At 48.1% G+C, this 25,589-nt stretch overlaps 1 protein-coding gene across 6 annotated transcripts; it reads right to left on the bottom strand.

Moving 5' to 3' along the window:
* Positions 1-194: 194 nt before the first annotated feature.
* Positions 195-25,412, bottom strand: Setd1a (SET domain containing 1A, histone lysine methyltransferase). 6 transcript variants are annotated; one of them, XM_051193090.1, is made up of 19 exons: positions 24,645-24,794; positions 23,722-23,886; positions 23,419-23,514; positions 20,558-20,828; positions 16,918-17,039; positions 16,455-16,684; positions 14,980-15,862; positions 14,043-14,834; positions 13,436-13,612; positions 13,168-13,255; positions 12,355-12,512; positions 11,943-12,030; positions 9,054-9,368; positions 3,838-4,902; positions 3,309-3,481; positions 3,122-3,232; positions 2,838-2,957; positions 1,095-1,232; positions 195-1,018 (listed from the first exon to the last, which is right to left on the bottom strand). In XM_051193090.1, exons 2-19 carry the CDS (start codon positions 23,869-23,871, stop codon positions 845-847), a joined length of 5,151 nt encoding a protein of 1,716 aa, XP_051049047.1. In that variant the 5' UTR covers positions 23,872-23,886; positions 24,645-24,794; the 3' UTR covers positions 195-844. The 6 variants fall into 6 exon arrangements, with proteins under 6 accessions (XP_051049047.1, XP_051049046.1, XP_051049045.1 ...); XM_051193089.1 differs by lacking the exons at positions 195-1,018; positions 1,095-1,232; positions 2,838-2,957; positions 3,122-3,232; positions 3,309-3,481 and having other exon boundaries at positions 3,698-4,902; positions 14,980-15,859; XM_051193088.1 differs by lacking the exons at positions 195-1,018; positions 1,095-1,232; positions 2,838-2,957; ... (1 more) ...; positions 3,309-3,481; positions 24,645-24,794 and adding an exon at positions 25,117-25,412 and having other exon boundaries at positions 3,699-4,902.
* Positions 25,413-25,589: the final 177 nt, after the last annotated feature.

Genomic DNA, 25,589 nt, shown 5'->3' with positions numbered 1-25,589 from the left:
AAGCCTGATCTAGTGTCCAGGGGGAGATAAATCATGGTTGGCACGGTCCGTTAGGTGGTTGATCCACAGCAGTACTGCTGTGTCTGTAAGCCTATTCACCCCAAACTTCAGCCACCCATTTCCCCCTTCTGTTGCTTCACCCACTATGTCAATTTGCATCCCAGCCTGCTCTTCCCAAAGATAGTGACCAAGCATTTTTGTACAATAAAGTTTAATCACAATTATAAAAATGTGGCGTTGGGTTTTCACTATTAACATTATGTACAATCCAGCCCAACAAGAAGGGCCTGCCCCCCACCATCCTGGCCCGCTGAGCCAGAGCCCTGAGACACCAGGGTAGGAGGGTGACCCACAGGGTCTGGCAGGAACAGATGAGGCAGGGTTCCAGGCACAGAGTTCCCAGGACTAGGGGCCAAAGGCCCCCCCCAGGGGGAGAACATGGCCACTGCCCCAGAGACCCCCTAAACTGGGGAGGGGTGCACATAGAGCAGAAGGGGAAGTCCCCACTAACATGAAGCAGAGGGGGCTATTTAGCCCCTAAGAATAGCATCTATACAGGCTGGTACCCCAGGTTTCCACAGGAAACAGCTGCTGGCAGCTACAAAACATTTACAGCATCTTCTCCGCAAAGAAAAAAAAATTAAGAGGGTGGCTGGGCATGGGTATAGGGAAGTCAAAAGTTACCTCAAAGGACTGAGGCTCCCTTGCTGGGCTCAGGGCCCCTATCCCACATGTGGAGATGGGGGCATGTGGACCCTGCTGAGCCCACTAAGGCTGGGGGTGCTGGGAGCTTAGGGCACCAAGGGGGAATAAATAGGGGTGAGGGCACCGGTCCTGCCCCACCTCAGTTGAGGGAGCCACGGCAGCTTTCAGTGCCGCACAGACACGGGATCTTGTTGTCCTCTAGTGGGAACTTGTAGTCGTAGGTGATCTCCTCGTCCACGCCAATGGGCTGCTTGGAGTAGATCACAATCTTCTTCTGAGACTCGATGGTGATCACCTTAGCATAGCAGTTGGGCTGCAGGAGGGGCAGTGTAAGCTGCAGCCCCACCTCACCCCTGCCCAGCCCAGCCCCGGCCCAGCCCTGAGTGTACCGTGCAGCAGTGGTTGATGAACCTGGCTAGGTTGCCACACTTGGTGGCATCAATGATGGTATCGTGATCCACCCGGAAAAGGTAGCTGCTGCCAATGCCCTCCTGAACGTAGCGTTTCTCCCGCATGTCAGCTACCATCTGGGAGGATGAGATGCACACGAGTCATGAACTTCAGCCACTGCATGAGCTAGCTGGCCAAACCAACAGATCCTGGGGCCTACCTGCTTCCACCCATTCTGACCCAGTCAGTCACAGAAGGACTCTAGGGAAAATAGCACTGGCTCTTCTGAGAACCTGTGTGGCCACAGTGGGGCTCACAGTATGCTGTGAGCCTGGAGCAGCTTCTCATGTGACAGTGATCATGCCTTCAGTTGAATTATTTCCTAGGACTAGCCTTCCCAGATACCTACTGGGCAGCTGGTGAGAGCAGATGGCAGATGGTCTGGGCCAGGACAAAGGCCTTTCGGCAAGGGGCAGCTATTCCCAGGAAATAGGCAATGCATTTGCCACTCTCACTGGATGACCTTAGCCCTTTGCAGAGTTCTAACCACCAGCTCTAAGTGAGGACTCCTCCCAGGCTTCAATCTCCAGCCAAGTCCACTTCAATAGGACTGTGGGATGTCATCCCTAAAACCCTAGGGCCCCAAGCTCACATCTGCACTGGGATAAATCTTGAGCACATTTCTGTTCGTTCTTCTGCTCCCAACCACATTCCTCAAAGCTACTGGGGATGTCCTGAGAAGGCCTTGACATGATGGGAGATGCCGTTATGTATATATGTTTCTCATATTGGTTAATGAATAAAGCACTGTTGGCCAATAGGAAAGGAAGATAGGAGGGACTAGGAGACAAGGAGGAAAGAGGAAGGAGTAAGGAGGAGTCAAGATAGTCTGGAGAGAATAGAATCGCCAGCCGCCTCTCGCTGGTAAGACCACGTGGAAATACATAGAAATGGGTTAATACTTAAGACAGAGCTAGCCGATAAGAACCAAGTAACTGGCCAACAGAATTATAATACAGAGTTCTCGATGTGTTATTTGGGGCAGGCGCGGCGGCAGGACAAAACAATCGGCGGGCGGAAAAACCCTACTCCTTACATTGACATATTATTTTCATCCTCTATAGTCAACTACCTGGTTCCATCAACCACTTTGTACCCACAGGCTAGATTCCTGTCACTAATGTTGCCTTTACCTCATCCATACCTTGGCTTTGGCCTGCCTTTAAGCCCCACCAAAGCCAGCCAACACAAGCTCTTTTGTACACGGCCAGAGGGAGCTTATTAGCTTCAAGTCCTTGCTTGCACAACTTCCAGGACATTCCCCATCCATCCACAAGGCTACACTTATGTTTCCAGCTCTGAGGAGTTGGCTCCACCTGCATTTCCAGGTTCACATCCCTGTCACTGGCCCTGAACAGATAGATGCATTGGCCTTGTCCTCCTAAGAGGACACAGCTTCTGAGCCTTTGCACATGCTGTCCCTAGAACTGGAACATATATCCTGCTGCCCCTGGAGTTCATTACCCTTTAGCTTGCAGATCTTTGGGAGGTTCTGGGTCCCCACAACACCTACAATCCTCCAGTATCAACACCACTGTTTACTATCATTATTGTCCAGTGTTCTTGGTTGGACCCTAACATCAAAACTTGGCAGTGGCAGTAATGAGTGAGGCTTTGTACAAAAGATCACATGGTGGCGTGAAATCCCAAGATGTTGTATAGTGAGGGACTGGGCTGGTTACCTGGCGGATGTTCTGGCCAACATATTCTATCACCATCTCATCAGCTGCGATGGGTTCCATGGCAAACAGACCCCACTCATGGATCCGGCTCCGGCCAAATCGGAGTTTCTTCTTCCGGAACTAGAACAAAAGGTAATTTTAACTGCTGGATGTTCCCACAAACTTGCACCTCCCCTCCCTCCCCTCCTGCCTTCCCCTATCCCACAGGACCCCACCAGGGGCAATCTCCTTGCTGTGGTTTTTTTTCACTGGGTCTCCTCCCTCCTCCAGTTTCCCCTCCTGACCTTGAGCTGGTTTAACTTTAGCAGATCACTATCCATGATGGCTGAGGTGCCAATGGCGCTCAGTAACCGACGTTGCTCTGACCGTCGCTCAGAAAGTACCCGATTAGTCCCCTGTGAGCAAGACAGGTGATGAGTGCTTAAAGGACAGGAAGGAGGCAGCAAGCTAGGGCTTGGGGAAGGGCTCTACCTGGGTGTCCACGCCTTCTAGCTGTCGGGCTGAGACAGGGCACACATCCAGGTACTTGTCCTTCTCCTTCTTGCTGATGGGGTAGTAACCTTCACTGCGTGCAGATCCTGTCTGATGCTCCCGAGGCCCATCTTGGGGCCGTCGCTTACGCTTTGGAGTGCTTAGGTTGGTGAGTGCAGGGTGTTAAGGAAGAGAACAGGTTCCCTACTGGCCAGTCCCTTGAGGCTCACACCTCTCCTGTCCACCCCAGACCCAGCCTACAGGGTAAGTTGGTCCAATGGTGAGAATACTCAGGAGACAGATAGAACCTGTTCAGTCAGAGGAAACATAAGGCAGAGGGAAAAGACAGCTGGCAACTAGAGAACCCAAAGCTAATCAAGGCACAGTAACTTAAGACAGATAGGAGACCACTGCAGCCATAGGACTGACCTGAGGGTGACATTTCTGGCCACATGACCTCAGGGAAAGCTGACCCCATCCCAGCCCTGTTTTGCTCTAGGGTGCAAGCAGGCTCTGTGGCTCAGGATATTTGTGTGATGAACCCAGTGGGTATCATTAAGCCAGTCAGCCCCACTGGTCTGTTGTAACAGCCGCTCATACGTGAGCCTCAAGTAGCTCATGTCTTCCAAGTCCAGGCCTGAGTTCCAAATGTCATATAGGATAGTCATCTGCTCAAATTCACTTCTTGGCTCAAAGGAAGGAGGGGGTGGGGGTGGGGGTGGGAGTGGTGGCCGTCTTCGTCGAGTGTGGGAACGGAGGCTGCGCCTCCTGACAGCCCCTTCCTCATCACTGCTGCTGCTGCTGCTGCTGCTTTCTGAGGACTCAGACTCCTCTTCCTCCTCATCTTCCTCTTCATCCTCCCTCTCCTGCTCCAGGTGCTGCTGCTGCTGCAGCTGTTGCTTTGGCTCCTCTGCCTCAGCCACCACCACCTCAGGGGCCTCCAAGACTTCATCAGCTGGGGAGCTGAAGAGCGCAGCAAGGGCAGGAGCTGGCTCTAGGGGCCGAGGTGCTGGTGTGGCAGGTGGGGGCTTGATGGCCAGGGCATAGTTGTGTTCCAAGAGGATGTGGCTGAGTAGAGGGCTTGGGCGATCAGCCTCATCTGAGGTCTCTGTGGCCTCTGAGTCGTCACCAGTGGGCACTGTAGCCAAAACCCTTCGGGCTGGAGTCAGGGCTAGGTCAGCCAGCACGGCCAGGTCCACTTCTGTCCCTGACTCCGTGGCTTCTTCTTCTTCAGCAGAGCGGACACGACCTCCAGCCCGACTCCGACCCCCTCGGGCCACTTCCTCAGGCCAACTCTTAACCAGAGACGCATGGTCCAGGGGTAGGTTACGAATGGTCCGCTCCACAACCCGGGGAACTTTTCGAGAGGCTGGACCAGGAGACTTGGCTTGCAGTGTGGCAGCTGGGGGAGGATCTGGAGCTGGCGCCTCCTCTGTAGCAGAGAAGGAGACAGTTTTCCGGCGTTTCTTGGGTGGGGGTAGGAGAGGGATAGGAGAAGAGGGGCGCTCATCCAGTCGAGGAGCAGGGTCTGGAGGTCCAGCTGGTGGCTCTGGAGGAGGTTGTGGTATATTAGAAGGTGTTTCCTCAGCGGAACCTAGGGATAGAAGCACACAGGCAAAGGCCAACCTCATTAGACAATTGTTAGGGCTGGAGACCTGGGCTCAGCTATATTGGAGTGAGGCAGCCTTACTTCATCAAGTTCTACCCCATTCTGCCTTAGCTTCCATCTAGTACACTCATGGTGATATTACATAGCCAACACTCTGTCTGCCTCTCTCCTGCCCATATCGTTCTCAGCATTGTGTACTACTCCCTGAACAGGATAGTACCTGTCCATTATTCCAGCATATACTGAGTCTGGTCATGCTGGGTATGGAAAACTAAACAGTTAAGTGCAGGAAGCTTTCATTCGAATGGGATAACCAACCAAATCAAATGTCTAGCCAAACTAGGAAAACTGGGGAGGGGAGGGCTCCTATTAACACTGGGCTTACAGACTGTTTCTAAGACCACTGGAAGAGAACATATTCTGTGACTAGACACTTGTGGGCTCAGCCTCTACATCTGGCCCTACCACTTTCAGAAATAAGTGGCAGCAATCAGCTGCACATAGTGACTTAATTTGAGTGTATCTTACTTGGGAGCACTGGGTGTCCTAGCCTAGGTCCTGGCTATCACGTGAGTCTCAGACAGTGGCAAACTATACAACTAGACATCCAACTCCGCTTTCTTCACACAGATCCTTCTGTTCCCTCACTTCCCCATGCTTTCATTTTGGATACAATTTTTGGGTTACCTGCTCAATCAATACAATTACTTTTGCGGGGGGGGGGGGGGGGGAATTGCTCTGTGTGCTCAAATTCTTATAAGCAAGACCCTAGAAGTTAGTTCCTCCCAGCTTTCTCCTTCAGGGCCATCACTAACTGATACCAAAAAGAGAGTCACCTGATGCAAGCTGGCCCAATCAGAAGCTTTCCTAAGAGGGTCTAAGATAGTAGGTGGATTGGTTGGCCTGTTGCTAGCCTGGTAGTTTGGTAGGTATGAACACTGAGCTGGAATGGAGAAACAGAGGAAACCTAATTCCCAGAGAGAGCAAAAATAAACCAAACTAGAAGACAAACCAAAGGCAAAACTAAGGTATTCTGCTTGTCTCAAGATTTCAATCTTCCAGTCAGTCATACCATGTAAACATATACACTCACCCATCCCATCCCCTGCTTTTTGAGAAGTCTCATATAGCTCAGACTAGCCTGGAACTCACTGATGTCCAAGATGAAGCTGAAGCTGATTCTTCTGTAAATGCTGGGATAGCAGGCATGTACCATTATACCCAGTTTTCCCTTCTGCTATTTAAACTGACTGAAATTTCCTGCTGTCACTAGGCACTCAATATCCTGTCTTCAATTAGGCTACTGTTTATTAAGTTGCCACTTTCCAGAGGAAAGTGTGGACTACCTGTTTAGGTCCTCCCCAATCTTCTGACACTAAGCCACACAGCCCTGTATACTCTACCCTTACAGAAAACTAGCTATCACTGTTATTTTATTTTTTTGGTGTTTCAAGACAGGGTTTCTCTGTGTAATAGCCCTGGCTGTCCTAGAATTCACTTTGTAGATCCAGCTAGCCTCAAACTCAAGAGATCTGCCTGCCTCTGCCTCCCAAGTGCTGGGATTAAAGGGGTGCATATCCACCACACAGCTCACTGTTATTTTACCTTAATACTTGCCTTCAATCTCAACTATCTATCTGAAATCTGTAATTCCAATGACCTGTCAAGTCCAAGGCACTTCTATTTTATTAGAACTTATGTGGCGCTCTGTTCTCTCTCTCTCTCTCTCTCTCTCTATCCACCCACCCACCCACCCACCCACCCACCCACCCACCCACCCACCCACCCACTCATTCATTCATTCATTCATTCATTCATTCAGTACTGTACATTGAACCTTGGGCCTCATGCATGCTAAGTAAATACTATCACTGAGCTAGACTGCTGGACCTTTCCAAAATTTTATTTTGAAATAGGGTCTTGCTAAATTGTCAAGATTAGGCCTGAATAGCCTAGGATGGTCTCAAACTTGATATCCTGCCAGATTCTCAAGAGGCTGGGACTATAACCCTGTGCCACCATACCTGGCTACACCTCCCTCTTAAACAAAACATAAACAAAAACCCAAACTTTTCTGTATATGGTTGCTTTCACTGCCTGTGGATACCCTAGAATGATAATTACAGATAGTTTTAAGCCTCCAGATGGGTGCTGGGAATGGAACCCAAATCTTCTATAAGAGCTTCCAGTGTTCTAAACCACTGAATCATCTTCCATTGTAACCTCCTTTTTTTAAAAGATAGAGGAGCTGGAGAAATAGGTCAACAGTTAAGAATATTTTCTGATCTTGTAGAGGACATAGGTTTAGTTCCCGGCACCTAACATGGTGGTTTACAACAGCCTGTAATCCCAGTTCCAGGAGATCTGACAACCTCGTCTTGCCTCCATGGGTACTATATGCATGCAGTACACAGACACACAAACACATAAAATTAAAAAGAAACAAATTAAAAGACATATCCAAACTGCCTTCAAACTCAACAGGTAGCTGAGGATGACCTTGATTGACCTTTTGCCCCTCCTGCCTCCACTTCCCCAGTGCTGGGTTTACAGGCATGAACTACAACCACAACACCTGGTTTAACCCCTACCTTAAGGCTCTGCTTTGCTTGATGAACAAAACGTACCCCTCTCTGGCTCTGTCCTTTGCCCACACTCTCTCATCCCATGCTTTCTCCAGGTGGACAACTAGTGTGCATCAGTGTTCTCCCTGCTCTTGGGCAGACTGTTCTTCCCAGGCCTCAGGTCTATAATCCAATCGCTTAACTCAAAAGTCCAGAGGCCACACCTCAACTCCAAGTCACCAGTGCCCGTAATCCTAGATCCCTTTACTGAACAACTTTTTGTGGCATGTAGTCATTTGTCCTGTCTTTATTTCTATTTGCACTTATTTCCTCGGTCCCTCCCTGACTCTCAGTCTCAAGTGTAGTTCTTCAACTGTTCACCCTGTTTTGTTTTTTTTTTCCACCCTGTTTTTTGAGATACAGTTTTTCACTGGGACAATGAGCTCAGCCCCAGGGATCTGTCTCTGCTTCCCCAAACCTGGGGCTGCAAGTGAAAGTCACATCTTTATGTGGGTGATAAAAATCAAACCCAAAAATTCTCAGGCTTGTATGGCAAGCACTTTACCTACTGGGCTCTACCCCCAATACTAGACTATATTTTTCCTGTATCCCTTCTAATGCAACACTTATATCTCTTCCCCCTTTTCCAACTCTCTCTTCCTGCCAGAATAGTCTTTTTGGGATGCAGATGTGGGCCAAGAAGAATGAAAGGAGTTTCTGCTGCCCAGAGACTCACACGTGACTGTGAGTATATAAGGTGTCAGAAGAGGTTAGCATCTTATGGATGCTAACATTTTTTAAAATTTTATTTCAGAGGGACCCCTAAGCCCTAGCTTCCTTTCTCCATTCTTCCTTATCTTCCCAGCCACTGAATAGTGTCCCTGGCTCCTTTTCAACTCCTCTTTGCACTATTATCTAATGATTTGCTTTCTATGGCAAAATTTTTTTTTTTTTTTTTTACATAGGCTCCACATTTTGGACGGGCTAGTCTTCACCTACTTCTACAGTTCTAGCCACTATCCACCCTAAATGTTCAACCCATCATAAGGTGAACTTGCTTCTAGGTCTTCCAATTTGCATCTGTACCTTATGCAGAGCCTATATATCTGCTAATTCCTCCTCATGGTCTGTTTTACCCAGACTTCAGCCCAACTGTGCTATAGCAGGATGTTCCCAAACCCACAGATGCCTTCAGTAGCCTGAGTTCCTTGCACTTTTCCTTCATAGTATTTTTTTGGTTTGAAATCATAGTTATTTTTATGCATTTAATGCTTAACTGGCCTGTATCTCCCTATAGACTGAAAACTTTATAAGGATGAGAACAGTTCTTGTCATGAATGAATAGTCTCTAGAGGAGGATCATCAATCATATGCATGTGCTATAAAATAACAAGGGCCATACACATTTACAAAGGAATGCAAAGAACTCAGTCATGGGTTAGTGTTACTATGTGCCCATTTAACTCCCCTACATATACACAACACCTCAGGTACAGAGTGTAGGTAGACATGGTTCTCTAAGACACTGACAAACATACATTTTAATCTTGTCACCTGTCCCATGCCACCTACCTGTAGGCTGTGTAGGTGATGTCCCCTTTTCAGGGAGAGGCATGACAGGGGAATCTACAACCCTGTCTGTCTCAGGCTTCTCATCAGGTGCTGGAAGGGGTTCTGGGACTTCTCTGGGGGTTGGTGACACTGGGGGAGTGACTGCTGACTGTTCCTCTTCTTCAGAGGAGGACTCTGATGAGGAAGATGAGGAGGAGGAGGAAGAGGATGAGGAAGAGGAGCTGCTACTCTCAGAGTCTGAAGTGCTACCATTTTCACCATCTGAGTCAGCATACAGAGAGCACTGGGAGGATGAGTCGCTGTCTTCATCTTCACCTGGAAATCCAGAAGAGACAAGCAGTGGTCAAGCTGAAGGAGCATTCACTAGGTACTCTGGATGTGAGGCTCTAGGCCAGGCGCTAGAAGTCCAAGAAGTCAATGGGTTAAATAAGCAAGTATCTGATGACAGTGATAATGTCAGCAGCATAAGGGAATGAAATACGCAGAGAGGAAAGCCCTGGGTTCTACTTAAAAGAACAAGTCTGGGAGGAGACATCCCACACAAAGAAATGGAGATGAAGCAGTAGTGTCAACAACAACAACAACAACAAAACAAAACTAGGGAGAAAGAAACCTGGGGACTGGCAGGCAGCCAGCTTGGACTACCAAAGAGCGTTTGTGGAAGCTGGACTGAATAACAGTACATGCTTTGAAAGTAGAGAGGACACTGGGTATGTAGAGGGAGTGGAGAGAGGTCTAAAAGAAGGGAAGAACAAGGGAGGGCAATGAACAAATGTGGCATCAAAGCAAAAGGAAGGCCAATTCAGGAGAGAGGGTACCAGCAAGGAGTAGGGAAGGCAGAGTCATATAAATGTATAGTGTCACAATGAACAACTTATATTGTATGCTAAATTAAAGAAATTAATTAAAATAAAAAGCCAGTCAGCTGGGCAGTGGTGGTGCATGTCTTTAATCCTAGCACTCAGGAGGCAGAGGCAAGTGGATCTCTGGGAGCTTGAGGCCAGCCTGGTCTACAGAATGAGTCCCAGATCAGTCAGGGCTACACAGAGAAACCTTGTCTTGAAAAAACAAAACAATTAAAAATTTTTAAAATAGGGGCTAGAGAAATGGCTCAGCCATTAAGAGCACTGGCTGCTCTTCCAGAGGTCCTGAGTTCAATTCCCAGCACCCACCTGCTGGCTCACAACCATCTGTAACTCAATCTGACATCCTCTTCTGGCCTGCAGGCATACATGCAGACAGAACATTGTAGATATAAATAAATCTTGCAGCTCAAAACTGTCTATAACTCCAGCTCCAGATGATCTGATACCTTTACACCAATGTCCATAAAATAACGTTAAATAAAATAAATCAAATCAATCAATCAATCAATCAATCAATAAAAAGCGAGTCATGGTGGTAGGTACATATAATCTAGAAGTAGAGGCAGGAAGACCCAAAGTTTAAGGTCATGTTCATCTACATAGTAAGTTAGAGGACTCCCTGGGATATGTGGGACTCTTCCTCAACAAAACAAAGGTCCAGCAAGATGGCTTCAGCAGGCACATGTTGCCAAACTGATGACTTGAGTTTGAACCCTGAAACTTACATGGTAGAAGGAGAGAGCTGACACACATACACATACATATCATGGCACAGCCCCAAAACATTATATACACACCACACTTATGGAAGATCAATATTAGATGAGAGAGCACTAAGAAATCCTGAAGAGGTATGATGGAATATGCCTATAATCCCAGCACTTGAAAGGATAAGAAAGGCAATGAGGCCAGGAGAAAGGAGAGAGAAAGGGATTGAGAGAAAAAAGATGCATCTATGAATTCCATAATGGAGTAAGCTAGAAGGTGGTAGTGATGGTGGGAAATGGAACACGGAGAGACAAGCTGAAAAGGACACATGAACAGGAGGAAGTCTGACTAAAATGACATATAGTATCACTTAGGCAGAAAGTAGGGAATCAGGCAAAGACCTTGTAGAAAAGAGAGTACATTTCCTAAAAAGTACATTTTAGGAAAGAAAATTTTATTAGCAGTTTGGAAAATGGATTAGAACAGAAGGAAGGACATAGAGAGAATCAGTCAAGACTGCAGCAAAGGAGCCAGGGGACAGCACGCCAATTGGTAGAGCGCTTGTTTAGCACAAAGCCCTAGGTTTGATCCCCAGCATGGCACACATCAGACATGATGGCATGTTTGTAATTCTAGCACTCCAATTTAGGTAGAGGCAGAACAAGAAGTTAAGGACAGCCTGGGCTAAAGACCCTGTCTCTAAGAACTTAAATAAGAAATGCACACCAGAAGGAACAAAGAAGACAAATTTAAGATGCATGTTAGAGGTAGAGCTGATGGGAAGGCACCTACAGGAGGACCTACAGACCTGCAGCTGTCTTCATTCTAAGCAGGTAACCCAGCCCATTTCTTCTTCTGTGAGACCAACCCTGGCCACTGCTGAAACAGTATTTCAGAAGACTGCCTATCACCATGCAGACAACAGTGGCTCTTTCCTAGGATCTCGGTCATCACCCTTAAAAAGTAGCCTGTCTGCAGTGATGGCTAGGCCTCACAGGAAGAGCAGTGCTCTAAGATGAGAAGGTAAAAGAGGAGAATGAATCCCCTTTACTTCTAGGACCTGGGGAAGAAACAGACTTTGTTGGATTGACCATAGGGAGACCTGTTTGAGAAAAAGGAGTACTCTGAAATAATAGGGTTAATGTTCCGAAGAGTTCCAGGATTCCAAAAGGCATTGCTAAAAGAACTATCTTTGTGAAGGGCAAGAGTAGCCAGAAGTCCAGCAGGAAAGGTATATGAATTTAGGAAAAGATAAACAAGATAGTATAATCCCTTCTTCCCCATACCTGGACTCCACCCCACTGTCTACACTTACCATCTGATGCCTCTGCCTCCTTCTTGGTGGTATCCACAGCTTCTTCCCGCTCTTCATCTTCCTCATCTTCCTCATCATCCTCCTCATCCTCAAAGAAAAGGACAGACTGAATGTTGGGCAAGGTCCCAGGCTCAGCACATGCTGCTGAGTCTTTTCTATAGCCTGTCATGGCTGCCAAAGCAGGGGGCTGGATGAGGGTCCGTGCCCTTCACCCTCTTCCCCTCCCCTCTTTTCCCAGTCCCTCCATCAGTGGGGGAAAAAAAAAAAGGACAAATTGAGACTAACAGGAAAAAGACAAGATTTCACTCATGAAGCCCTGCTGGTTTCCTGGGTTCCCGCTCAGTGAGAAGCTGTCTGTACAAACAGGTGTTCAGGAAAGGCTATGGCAGACACCGGGCGCCTAACCTCTTACCTTCTCTGAGGAAGACTCCTGGGATGCCTCTTCCCCTTCACTATCCAAAGCAAAGGATTTCCGGTGTTTGCCTTGTGTCTTCCCTCGTTCTTCATCTCGCTTTGGAGGCTTGGTCCCTGGACGTCCTGCTTCCCCAGCTTCCTTTTCTCGCTCAGGATCTGCAAGAGGAAGTTGGAACAGTTACAATTTATCAGTAATTACTGTTCTATCCCAAATGGAAGGAACTTTATACTGACTATTGCCCATTTCACTGACAGGCAGAACTCACAGACAGGAAAGTTGAAACTTGGCACAGACAAACACACAAATATGTCATACAACTTAAGCTACATCCCACAGATTTTCTTTCATTATTTTCTAAGCTGGGTGAAAGAAGATGCCAACTCTTTTTATCTTGCCCAAGAAAATAATAAAAGGCAGAGTTCTCCAAGGAAACAACTCTGACTCAATAAAGAAGCTTCAAGTCACACAAGCTACCAACCAACAGCAAAGACTTCAACAGACTAGGAAGGCTGTACCACAAAAGCATTAGATGGTGAACTCCAGATGTGAAATTTCTTCTTTGTTAAGTGGAAAAACCAAAACACAGAACCATTTAAATCAGCATGGCAGAGCTAAGAACCATAACTAAACCATAACTCAGTAAGAAGCCTATCTGATGTTTCTGATGCCTTTTGGAATTCCTTCCATTCACTTTAACTCTGCATCAAGGTCTCCACTTGGTGCCTCACCCTTAGAGATAACCCTGACCCCCTCATCTCTTCTCCTGCTTCCTATCAGACTCTAAGCAGACCACCCTTCTCTTCTATTTACCATCTTCATCTTCCTCAGCTGGAGTAGAAGGCCTGGGTCTCTTTTCCTCACTGGCCTCTGAAATTTCTGATGGCTCTTTCCGCTTTACCTGGCAGATGCAGAAAAATAGGGCCCACTTAGAACTTAGTCAGGGAGAAGGATGAGGGAGGGAGGGAAAATTAAAAACAAAAACCCAACTACCATCACCACAGCCTCACCCGACTCCCAACCACCATTTCCCCAGGAAGGGAGGCCCACCAGCTTTCCCCATCATCACATTCCTGGGTACCTTGAATGAAGGCAACCGCAGGGCCCCTCGTAGCCCTGACCCAAAGGCAAAGGCCTCAATGCCTGTGGTACCGCCACTCTTGGCCCAGTCTACGAGGGACAGCATGCCTGGCTCTTTGAGCTTCATCTTTTCTTTATCTTCCTCCTTGGCTTGCTGTTTGGCTGCATTCTGGAATGGCTGCAGATAGTAGGAAGACTGAGCTGCAGAAACCAGAGCACGGGTATTCCCTCCTGCCCAAGAATCAACAATGTGACTCAGGAACACAGACATCCATTAACTGACACTATCTATGGCCAATTAAAGCAGATTCTCAAGTCTGATTAATTTAGGTCATCCACATGTGACAAATGGTAGAACTGAAGACAGGCCCAGAAACACTTAAGAGTTCTGTCCACTACAAGCAACAAAGGAGCCAGGACAAAACTCTCCTGGACCCAGGCCTGTGCTTACCTTTTGCTCTGTGTCTGATTCCCCTACCCATAATGCCCACATTCACTTCATTTTCTCTCATTCCTACTTTCAACTGCGCAATCTAGGAAAGTCAAAGGTCTGTCTCCTCCAGCAAAACATCCCAGTGTCCAGGGTCCCCAGCACCAGACCTCCTCACCTTGGCCTTTTCTTCCTTGCTCTCCCACCACTGGTCAAAGGCTCCAAAGGCCACATTCTCCACCATCTTGCGATTGAGGTCTCTCTGCATAATGCTCTTCATCTCTTGGACAAGGGTAGCCAGCACACGACCCACAGTGCCTGCTGATGGTAGGGCCTTGCTTTCTGCCATCTCTGCTTCTTCCCTATGAGGCAGCCGGGCCTCTTCTCCCGAGACTGAGGAAGAAGGCAGGGGCTCGGCTGCCATGGGCAAAGGCAGGTGGTAGGCCTCCCGGGAGTATGCCCCACGACCTTCTTGCCCTTGTGTATACAGAGCATAGGGCAAGCCATAGGCTGCCTCTTGTGGGGGCGGGAAAGGGAGGAAGGCCTCGCCAAAGGCCCCACCAGGAGGACCAGCTGAGGCAGCAGTCAATCCCTTGCCCTGCCGAAGTTGGTGGAGCCGAGTTAACATCTGGGTCTGCATCTGGAAGGACATGGGCATCCCTCCCCACTGAGCCCCAAGTCGGTCCATAAGTTCCAGGGAGTTCACAAAGTCATAGATGTGGGGTGGTGGTGGTGGAGGTGGAGGAGGGTACTCAGGGGGTGGTGGTCCATCTGGGTGGGGTGGGAGGAGGTAGGCAGGTTGGTGGGGAGGATAACCCAGGGGAAGGGAAGAAAGGTAGGGAGGAGGAGGGGGAGGTGGCGGTGGCGGCGGCGGTGGCGGCTGTTGGGGAGGCGTTGGGGCTGGAGGTGGTGAACCACCCCTGTCATCATCAGAGATCTCCATATCTTCTCCGGAAGAACATGGAGAAGCCTGTAGGACATGGAGGAGAGTCACAGACAGCTCCTACTAGAGCTCCCTGAGCTTGCCCTCAAATTTGTTTTCTTGTCTGAGTATCTTCCCTCTCCCCTAAGATATAAGCTTCCTTCCCAGATCCTATGGCTGGCTCCAAGCTCACCTGATTCTGTCCATTGGCCTTTGGTGACTCCCGGGCAGCCCCTGGCTCTCCACTCCCTGTAGGTGCTACATCTTCAAAATTAGCTGGGGCAGGAGGGGGTGTGCAGGGCCCATGACCTGCCCCAGAAGGCACCTCACCCCCTGCATCTCTAGCCCCAGGGCCTGTACTGTTGTTCTCTTCTTCTTCTTCTGTATCAGAGGCCAGGAAAGAAAATTTCGATCGTTGTTCTTTCAGCAGCATTTCAATGCGGGAATCTAAGCTGCTGTGCTGAGCAAATGGGACACTCTCGTTGGTGGCCTCTGGGGTTGGGGAGCCAGAACGGGCAGGTGAAGGTGGGCGTGGAGAAGTCCGGGCTTCTTCTCTCTCAGGGCTAGGTGCGCCACCACCACTACCACCGCTGCCGACACCACCACCAGCACCACCACCACCAGGTTCTGGAGGTTCTGGAGGTGGGGCCTCTGAGGCAGAGGGCCGGTAGTCTTGGTCAGTGGATCGGTTGGGCTCAGGGGCCAAGTAGGAGGTATAAGAAGGTGGGAAACGCTCAGCTGTATTTTCAGCAAATGGACCCCCAGGAGGGTCCTCTCTAGTTGCCCGGCGAGGTGGGTAGGAACTGTGACGCTGGTAGCGATTCCAGCTTTCATAATATGCTGGGTAGCTAGAGTCAGAACCACGAAACTGAGAGGCTGAGGAAGAAGAGGAGGAGGAGGACGATGATGATGAAGAGGATGAAGGTGTGGAAGAGGAGGCTGCAGTGGCTGCAGCAGTTGCTGAGGTGGCAGTAGAGGTGGTTGTAGGCGCTGAAGACGCAGAGAAATGGCGTCGAGAAAAGGAATCTTGATAGCTGTTCTCTGACCGCCGGGGTTTGAAGGAGGTTGAAGTGCTGCTGAAGAAGCAGCCAGGGAGTTAGTGAGGCTCTTCCCAATGTGACCAAACCTGTTTCTGTTCTCACACTCAATTCCTCTCTAGATAGAGATTCTAACCCAGCACCCACATGGTAGCTCAAGCCATCTCTCACTCCAGCTCCAGGTGATCCTCTGCATGGGCACTAAGAATACTGTGTGCACACATACATGCACACAAAACACTCAGACACACAAAAATCTTTAAAAATCTAAAAATGAGCTGCAGAGATGCCCAGAAGAACACAGACTGCTCTTGCAGAAGATCCAGGTTCAATTCTCAACCCCCACATGATGGTAGACGTCCGTCTATAACTACAAATGCGCACGCGCGCGCGCACACACACACACACACACACACACACACACACACACACACACACACAAAACCCTCAATATCTGTCTATGTGCTGATTAGGTCTCACATTAGTATCCCAGGAAATAGTAATTGGTCAGTTGAAACTAGAGACTAAAACAAAGTTTCCAATCCCTTCTCACAGACACTTGGGACTTGTTCTTCACAGCTGTAGCTCCCAGATCAAATGGCTCAGGCCAAGACAGGTGTGCTTTCCTTACCTGCTGGAGTACGCAGAGTCCTGAGAGTAGGGGGTGCTACCCCGAGGTGTGTAGGGGGTTCCTTGGGAGGACTGAGGGGTAAATTGGCCAAAGGAAGATGGGGTATCTTGTCGACTACTGGAGAAATTTGTATCTTGGGAGCAGGGAGTGCCATTGCCAGGGGTGCCCCCCACAGCAGTGCCTGCTGGGTAGGCAGCTGTATCAGAGGAAGATCGTCGGCGGGCTTCAGTCTGGAGAAGAAGTGAGGCAAGGAGAAAGAGAAAAAGATTATGAATAATTTAAAAATGTGTTCCACCCCAAAACAAGAATCCCAGTTCTCTGTTTCTGAAAGCACCTAGGCACCATTCCTTAGCTCTTCCTATGTTTAACAGTAAAGTTTAGGACCTTCCCAGATGGCTCCTATTCCTGGTGACCAGGTAATGAGTCCATGTGCCTAACACCATGGCAGCCACAAGCTTCTCACCGTCTCAGTGGCTGCACCAGAGCTCTGGAACTTCTCACTCAGGGCCTTGCCTCCAGTGGGCACAGTCTGAGGAGTGTAGGAGCCATTGACAATCAATTCATAGTACTTCATTCGTTGCTGTCCTAGATGGAGACAAATGGAAATCAATGGTCAGAAAGAAAAACAACTTCCCTGGTTTGGTAGTTTTGTTTCTTCCTCAGGCCTCAAGTTTCCTACAATTTCTTGAGTTGTATATTTGAAAATATCAGTTTCTCTCTGTCTCCACCCCCTTCCTTTCTTCCCTCCCCTTCTCTCTCACTGATTTTTCAAAACAGGATTTCAGCATGTATCTTTGGTTGTCCTAGAACTCACTCTGTAGACAAGGCTGGCCTCAAATGCACAGAGATCTGCCTGTCTCTGCCTGCTGAACGTCAGTCTCATATTTAATTTAATCCTTGGGAACATGTACCTCATTTCTACCTGCTTGTTGTTTTGACTAGCTATATCCTTTCTTTTTATTTTATTGAAATAAGATCTCGTATAAGCAGGCTGGTCAAACTTGCTATATAGAAAACAATGACCTTGAATGCCTGATACTATTGTCTCTGCTTTTCAGGTTCAGAGATTACCAGATATATACCACCATGTACTTCTCTTTTGCAGATTTATAAAACAAAGTCTGGCTCATCTCTACCTCTTAAATATAAAACAACAAAAAACATTAATATGGGTAAGCAACCATTCATGGCTTAGCATGAGAGAGCCTAGGTTCAATACAACCACCTCATTTTGTAAACTCATAGTTTACACATACCTCAACTAGAGTATTTTATAAACTTTAAGAAAATACTCTTCACAAAGTAGAGAAGGCCTATCTGCTGCTAAGACCTTACCCCTTACGTTATAAATTAAAGTTCCAGAACTGCAGCTGCAAGAGTCAACCCAACCCACAAAGGCATTTTATTTGCTTTGCACAATGACGTAAAAGCTCTTGGAAGGGGTTAGGTGGATATAGTCCCTGCCACAAAGCTTGAAAATCTAAATTGGATCCTTGGGACCCACATGGTGGAAGGAAAAAATAAATTCCCACTTGTTGCCCTCTGACCTCCACTTGAGGCCATACATACACAATGAACATGCAAATACACAACAAATAAATATAAAAAGAAAAGATTTCAGAAGGATGCCAGTTAGAGGCACACACCTTTAATCCCAGCACTAGAAAGACAGAGAGGCAGGTGGATCTCTGTGAGTTTGAGATCAGCCTGGTCTATAGAATGAGTTCCAGGACAGCCAGGACTACATAAAGAAATCCTAAACTCTGTCTTGAAAAAGAAAAAAAAAATTTCAGAAGGATATATTCCTTAAAAACCAAGTGGTGTCAGTATAGAGATACATGCCTGAAATGCTCATACTTGGGAGACTGAGACAAGGCCAAGAGTCCATCCAGCTCAACATGAGCTACACAGTTAATACAGGTCAACCATAGACAGATAGCAAGACTGACTCAAACACATGAAACAGGTAACTGGAGTATAGCCAAGTTGGTAGAATATCTTTCTAGTATGTACAAAACCCTGGATTTCATCCCTAGTACCATACAAACTAAGCATACTGGCACAAGCCTATAATCTAGGATGAAGGAGGATTAGAAGTCAAGGTCATCCTTGGCTATAAATGAAGTTCAAACCCAGGCTTGGCAACATGAGACCCTGCTCCAAAAAAAAAAAAAAAAAAAAAAAAAACAAGGGCCTGGAGAGGCTCAGTGGTTAAGGACACTTGCAGAGGACCTGGGTTTGGTCCCTACCATCCACTTGGTGGCTCCAATTCCCTGACTCCAATTCCAGGGGATCCAACAACCTCTTCTGGCCTTTGTGGTTATGTGCGTGCAAGCACTCATTCATTCATTCTTCATTCTTCACTCACTCACTCACTCACACACTCACAAACTCTCATACATATACACATGCGCGCACACACACAACACATGCAAACACACACACACACACACAGAGGCAAACACACATATACTCACAAATATACACATACATAAAAGCAAAAATAAATCTTTAGAGACAAAACAAAACAAAAAAACATACTAAAAATAAAACCCATGAAGTCAAGTGTGGAATTCAAGGGCAGTCAACACTATAGAACAAGACCTATAAAACAAACAAAAAAGTCAAAAAAACAAACCCCAAAAAACTATTAAAGGCAGATTTTTCTGAGTTCAAGGCCAGCCAAAGCTATATAGTGAAATTCTATCTCAAAAACAAACATAAAAGCCATGAGTTACCTATAAGAGTCTAAAGTCAAATTTGAGAACGTTAGTCTTCACTCCCACTTGCAAACACCAATTAACAGCTGCTTCCCTTAGATAGCACTGTAACCTAGTTTACCATGTATCATTTCTCCCCTGTAATTCCTTGAAAGCAGTTCAAACCAGCTCCATCTTTATTTTTCTGTGTGTGATGGACTTGTGGCTGTTCAAGTGCATATACATGGAGGCCAAAAAAGACACTGGATATCTCCCATTATTGCATTCTCATCCTATCTCATTCCTTCAAGATAGGGTCTCACTAAAACTGAAGCTTGCCATTTCTTATGCTGGCTGGTCAGTGAATTTCTGGCATCTGCTTGTCCCTACACACCAACACTGAAGTTACAGGCACACAACTATACCTGGATTTTATATGAGTCATGTTCATTCAAATTCAAATCTATACTTATCCACTGAGTTATCTCACGGTTCCCTTTTAGTTATTTGAGACAGGATCTTATTATGTAGCCCCAGTTGGCCCAGAATCACCTTTGTAGACAGGTTAGCCTCAAACAATCCTCCCATCTCTGTCTCCCAAACACTAGGATTACAGGCACATGCCATAGTGCTCAGCTTTATTTCTTTATCCTCATAGATCTGTTTTTTTGAGCATGCCATGAACATGCTAGGCATGTCCTCTACTACTAAAATTCCAGTTCATCAATTACCTGAAAATTTTCAGTGTTAGTATATGTGCTACTGAAACAAGCATGAACTATCTGTAATTTCAAAACAAGCAAACAAACAAAAACTCTTCACTGAGCCCCGAGAGATGACCCAGCAGTTACATGTACTGACTGCTCTTCCAGAGGACTGGAGTTCAGTTCTCAGCACCCATGTGGTGGCTCACAACCATCAAAACTCCAGTTCCAGGGGAATCTGATACCTTTTTCTGACTCCCATGGGCATCAGGCATACATGCTGTGCACAGATATACATGCAGGCAAAACAGTCATACACATAAATATATATACATATATGTACATACATACATACATACATACATACATACATACATACATAAAATCCTCCTAAAATCTCAGTACATTGGAGAACCTAGAATTAATCCTAAGTACAATTTCTTATAAGCAGAAAAATGTGATTGACAATAGGGTACTGTCATTACTATGTCATTACTATCACACACACACCTTGCATGTACCTTAATTTTTCTCTAAAACTTGTAAAACTTTAAGTTCAGAAACAAACCTGACCTTAAGAATTTGGGTAAGGAAGCATGACCCCGATTACTTGGCTGAACCCAATAGGTTTTTGCCAGTTATTTGCAGATATAATCCCTGCTAGAGACCAACCTTAAGCAACAGGCAGGGGAGCCCTCACCTTTGATATCAAGCTGAGCATGGATGATATTGCCCATGACAGAGGTGAGGTGGAGGTTTTTGACAGTTTCCTTGGCACCCCGAGTGCTGGTGAAGAGCACACGGGCCAGGCCCAGGTGCTTGCGAGTGCGGGGGTGAAGAAGGATCTCCACTTCTTCCACCTCACCATATTTCCGGCACATATCCTTCAGGAAGGTTTCCCGCACATTGTCATTGAGCCTTGCAAAAGTTACTTCCTTCAGTGGGATCTGTCCGATATAGAATTCATCCAGCTGTGGAAAGAGAAGAGAGTTAGTCTAGGGTTTCCATAAAGAGCACAGTTCCCGTACCATTTGGGAACTTCAGAGATCCATGAGATCAAGACAGGTCTAGGAGACTGATATGATGGGCAAGTGAAGTGGACATCATGAGCCCTGCAGCAGTACTGACCTCTCTCTTTGAATTCCTCTTACAACAAAAATCAAGGGGAAAAGACACACAAAATTTAAGAATCAACACATACAAAAGGAAGTAGTAAAAGGGAATAATCTATCAGTTCAGTTCTACTGACTACCATAGGCTAGATATTAGAAACACAAAGGTAGCACATGCCTTTAGTCCCAGCACTCGGGTGGCAGAGACAGAGGCAGGTGGATTTCAGTGAGTTCAAGGCCAGGCTGGCCTGTAAAGATTCAGGCATTACACTGGCCTGCCCATCTCCTGGCAGAATGCACTCAAGCAGTACTCTGGTCAGCCCAGGGTTCCATGGTTGCATAGTCTGCACACAGGTGCAAAGGACCCCTTTAAAAGAAAGAACCCTGCCCACTTATGGTCTCTTTCCCATTCTCTTCTCTGCCCACTCCCTTTCCCCTGAGGCAAACAGGACTTTTCCTGTCTCCCTCTTCTCTTCTGTCATCTCTCTCTCTCTCTCTCTCTCTCTCTCTGTCTCTTTATTTACCTCTTTTCTCTTTCCTCCCCCACCCTTCCCTTTCTAATAAAACTTCTCACTAAGCTCTTTCTGCCTGGCATGTTTGTCCTTCTGCCTTGGTCAACTTTGCCCAACATGGAATCTGCAAAGGTCCCCCTCGAGCTTTATCATAACATGGTCTACAAAGCAAGTTCCAGGACAATCAGAACTACCACATAGAAAAATCCTGTGTTGAAAAACCAAGGGGGAAAGAAAGAAAAGAAACACATAGGAAAAAAAAAAAAAATTCCCACTCAGAAAAGACAAGGCAGCAATAAGTGAAGAATGCACTCCTATAATACTAGCACTTGAGAGCTGATGTACACATACATATCCTCAGCTTAAGGCCAGCCTGGGTTACCTAGGGAGACCATGCCTCAGAAAGAAAGGAGGAAAAAAAAAAAAGATAAGCCACCCACACAATCTAAACATGACACAGTGGTAACAGAGGTGTAGACAGGTGTCTTTCAAGCCAAGGAAAGGATTCTTCATACAGAGAAGAATCAGGAAGAGATTTATAAAGATGCTGGCATTCTTACTGGGCTTTGTAGATAACTCAAAGCTTACCAAAACAATGGATTTTTCAAGACATGGACTTATCCATCTTGATGTTTTCTAAACATTGAACAGGGTCTGGTTTGTATATAATAGAGGTATGGTGTCAAGCAACTGACAAGGCCTGCCCAACTCAATCACATGTCAATGCCTCAAAACATTAGCATGCCAGCAAGATGGCTCAGTGGATTTAGGCACTTGCCACCACGTTGGACAACCTTGAGTTTGATCCTTGGAACCCTTGGTGAAAACCAACAAGTTGTGCTCTAATTTCTACATGTGCACAACGGCAGGCAAACATGAAAAACAATGTAATTTAAAAAACCAGACTTGCCCCCTAGGGTGTTAGCACTCGCCAGTGATCCCAAGCACTCAGGAGGCAGAGGCAAGCACATCTCTGAATTCAAGGATAGTCTACAGTGTGAGATCCAGAACAGCTAAGGCTATACACAGAGTAGTCCTGTCATGAAAAATATCAAACAAACAAACAAACAAATAACAGGAAAAGAAAAAACACACTTAGAAAATAAAAGTAAAGTAAGAACAACAGTGCCAGAGACTAACGACAGCAAGAAATAACCTAAAATTGAGGAAAGGGCCAGAAAAACCAAGTAAAACCTAAGACTCTGCATGAAGAAAACGGCAATGAAAAACAAAGATTGATATGAAAAAGAAAGAACTACCAGGTGACTCCTAGGCTTCCAGCTCAATCATCTGAGTACCCGGTGTTGCTGTTAATCAGTAGAGAAAACGAAAAGGTCTGAGAAAAAGGATAAAGTGTTTAAGTCTTTAGTGTCTGGGTAGGTGCTAGCTGGAAGCAGGTATGGGAAATACACATCCAGGGAACAGAGCTTAAGTGAGGCTGCTCAGGGAAAGTGAAAGAGGCGAAAGCACCCCATAAATTACTTTAAGAATCAGTGGAAAAAAACAAACGCGGAAGGAAACGAAGAACCACCAGTTTTCTAGGCTTAGTCCAAAGCTTGAAGAATATCCCATTGAAGTGGGAAATGGAGCTGCTCTTACAAACAAGTTGGAGCACATACCCAAATGACAGTAAGGAACAAAGAACTCCAAGTGGGCAGTGGCCTTAGAAGTCCCCCTAATTGATGAATAACTAGGACATCCCACTGCCACACTGTTTCCAAACATCCACCCATACTTCGTCCCTCTACTAGAGACACCTCAGCTCTACAAGTATACCTCCTGTCCCAAACATGTCAGCCTCACGGACTCAATAGCAATGAGATCTGGTTGTCAGTGTCCCACTGGACTAGCCACTTTAGGAGACTAAGTGAAGACCAGGGTGCTAAGATCCTTGACACTCTGAGAACCAACATGCTGGGAGACAAGCAGACACTCACCTTAAACTTAGGAACTGGGAGAGAAAAGTCTCTGTTTTTGGACCTGACATGGCAGCGGGGGTCTTGGAGGTCTTCCACTGGAGTATACTTTGAGTCCTAGTAAACAGAAAGAGATGAAATCAGCATGAAAAGTTAGCAGGCTACTCTCTATGAAGCCACATACAGAAGAGCTAGCATAACTTGCTCATTCTCAAAAAGCCAAGCTACAGGGACAGGAGATGTAGTGTTGAATACCGAACAGGAGGATGGGGGGAGAGGAGACTGGGGGTCCAAGGAAGGCAAGAAGAGCTCTGGTGCACTCACACTGACACTGAAGTGGACTCCATCATAGCGGTACACCTTTTGAGAAGGCCTACGCAAGGCAGGGTCCAGAGCAGGGTCCACTATGAGCTTGTAGTTCCGCCACTGGAAGCTCGGGGCTTTCTGCCCGTCTCCCCCACCTTCCTGGTCCATCCTTGCTCATTTACACTGTCAGGAAAAGAGGGATCCGCAATGGGGGTCCAAGGCTTAGGCCTGACTCCGTTGCTGTCCCCTCAATGGCTTGCCCAGATTCCAGGTTCTCACAACAGTCCGGTTTCCACACCTCAGCATGGCCCATGGCTCCCTCAGATGCTGCCCTGAGGACCCAGGTTCACTGTAACACTCCATTCCCCTCCACCCCCAATTCTACCCTCAGGGCCCAGGCCCATCTCGCGCCCCCTTACCTTCCCGCTCTCCCTAGCGCGCCCCACTTGGCCTCCACGCAAGACCCCTCCCCCGTCCCCTCGCAGGCCCCGCCCCCTCCCGCCTCCTCACCGGCCAGCGGCCCGGGCCAAGCCCCGCTCCCGCTCCCGCTCCCACACAGCCGCTCGCGTCCCCGCGCCCCAGTCCTCTGGACCAGAGGTGGCACTTCTTCGGGGCGTTGGAAACACCGCGAGACCAAGCCTGAGACCCAGCTTCGGTCCCTGAATCCAGGGGGGGGGGGGGCGGGTAACGCGCGCCGCTGCCCTCTCCTCCCGCCCGGGCGCGTTCGGTGCCCCCCCACCCCGGCTCCGCGCACGCGCGCCAGGGCCCTACTCACCCGCTCGTGGCGAGCGGCTCACCCTCCCCCCACCGCGCGCAGCACCTCAGCGGCGTGAGGCGGCGGCGGCGGCGGCGGCAGCGCGAGACCCGGCCCCGCAGCGGTGGCGGCGGCGGCGCCCCCCCACCACCACCTCCCCGGCGCGCGCACCAAACACCACCGCCACCTGCACGAGGCCCAGCGGGCACAGCGTCTGCATTCGCACTTTCGCGCCGAGTACTGCGGACGGATCCACGGGGCCGGGCGTAGCGGCCTTGCCTCGGGCGGCGCCCTGTAAGGCTCGGGAGTTGTAGCCCAGGGAGCCTGGAGATTGGCCGCATCCCCCGGAGAGTGGACTGCACCACCCTGATCCAGCTGCTCCGGCCTTGGGGTTCGTGACGAATCGGCGGCGACGAAAGCTGCGACAAGCCCCTGAGGAAAGGGGGGCGGAGCGAGGGGGAGGAGGCCAGCCGGAGCTCGGGAGATTTGAGTGGTGCGTCGAACGACGCAGATTCGCGAGGCGGGCGGGGCAAATGAGTGGACAGGATGCGCGCTCCTTTGCTCCTCTTCCCTGCCCCTTCCTTGCGCAGCTAGAATGCCTATGAGGCTGCAGTGCAGATTCGCCACCGTTCTGGGCATTGGCCGTCACCTCCTCTCACCTGCGGTGGAGTCGAGAAGATGACGCCCGGGTAGCCAAGCCCTGTTGGCAGTGTCGACCGCTATTCCTGGTTCTTTCCTTCTAGCACAACTCGAGTAGCGGCCCACTTCCGACTCAGGGCGAAACGCTTACAGGGAAAAGGTCTTCTTAGAGTTTCATGAAAAAATTCAGGCAAGGGAAGGTGCCCAAATAATCCTAAACAGTCGGGTAGCGAATCTGCGGATCCTGTTGTGGGCGGGGCCAACGCGCCGCGCAGAGAGGCGTGGCCAGGCGTGCGGAGCTCGGCGTAACGGGCAGCTTCCCTTAGAATCCAGCAAAACCTGGGCGGGATGGGAGGCGGAAAAACACAACCTGGAGCGGTGACTCAGGCACTTTGCCTTCCCGGGCACCTAATGCAGTGATCGGTTTCTTCCCGCTGTTCTACTCGGGCCCCTGTTGATTTTCAGACAGGAAAACATCGAACTTGCTATGCAC

This window comes from Phodopus roborovskii, unplaced genomic scaffold (assembly GCF_943737965.1).
Source record: "Phodopus roborovskii unplaced genomic scaffold, PHOROB, whole genome shotgun sequence".
NCBI classification, from domain to species: domain Eukaryota; kingdom Metazoa; phylum Chordata; class Mammalia; order Rodentia; family Cricetidae; genus Phodopus; species Phodopus roborovskii.
This window is presented reverse-complemented; position numbering and strand designations above follow the sequence as displayed.

What these genes read in the sequence shown, in the direction of transcription:
- Setd1a (XM_051193090.1), bottom strand. Translation starts at nt 23,871, where the DNA reads ATGGACCAGGAAGGTGGGGGAGACGGGCAGAAAGCCCCGAGCTTCCAG. An exon ending in AGGAGTCTTCCTCAGAGAAG is followed by an intron (nt 12,031 to 12,354) that starts GTAAGAGGTTAG and finishes CTTTTCTTTGAG; the next exon opens with GATGAGGAGGATGATGAGGA. An exon ending in ATCACCTACACAGCCTACAG is followed by an intron (nt 4,903 to 9,053) that starts GTAGGTGGCATG and finishes TTCTATCCCTAG; the next exon opens with GTTCCGCTGAGGAAACACCT.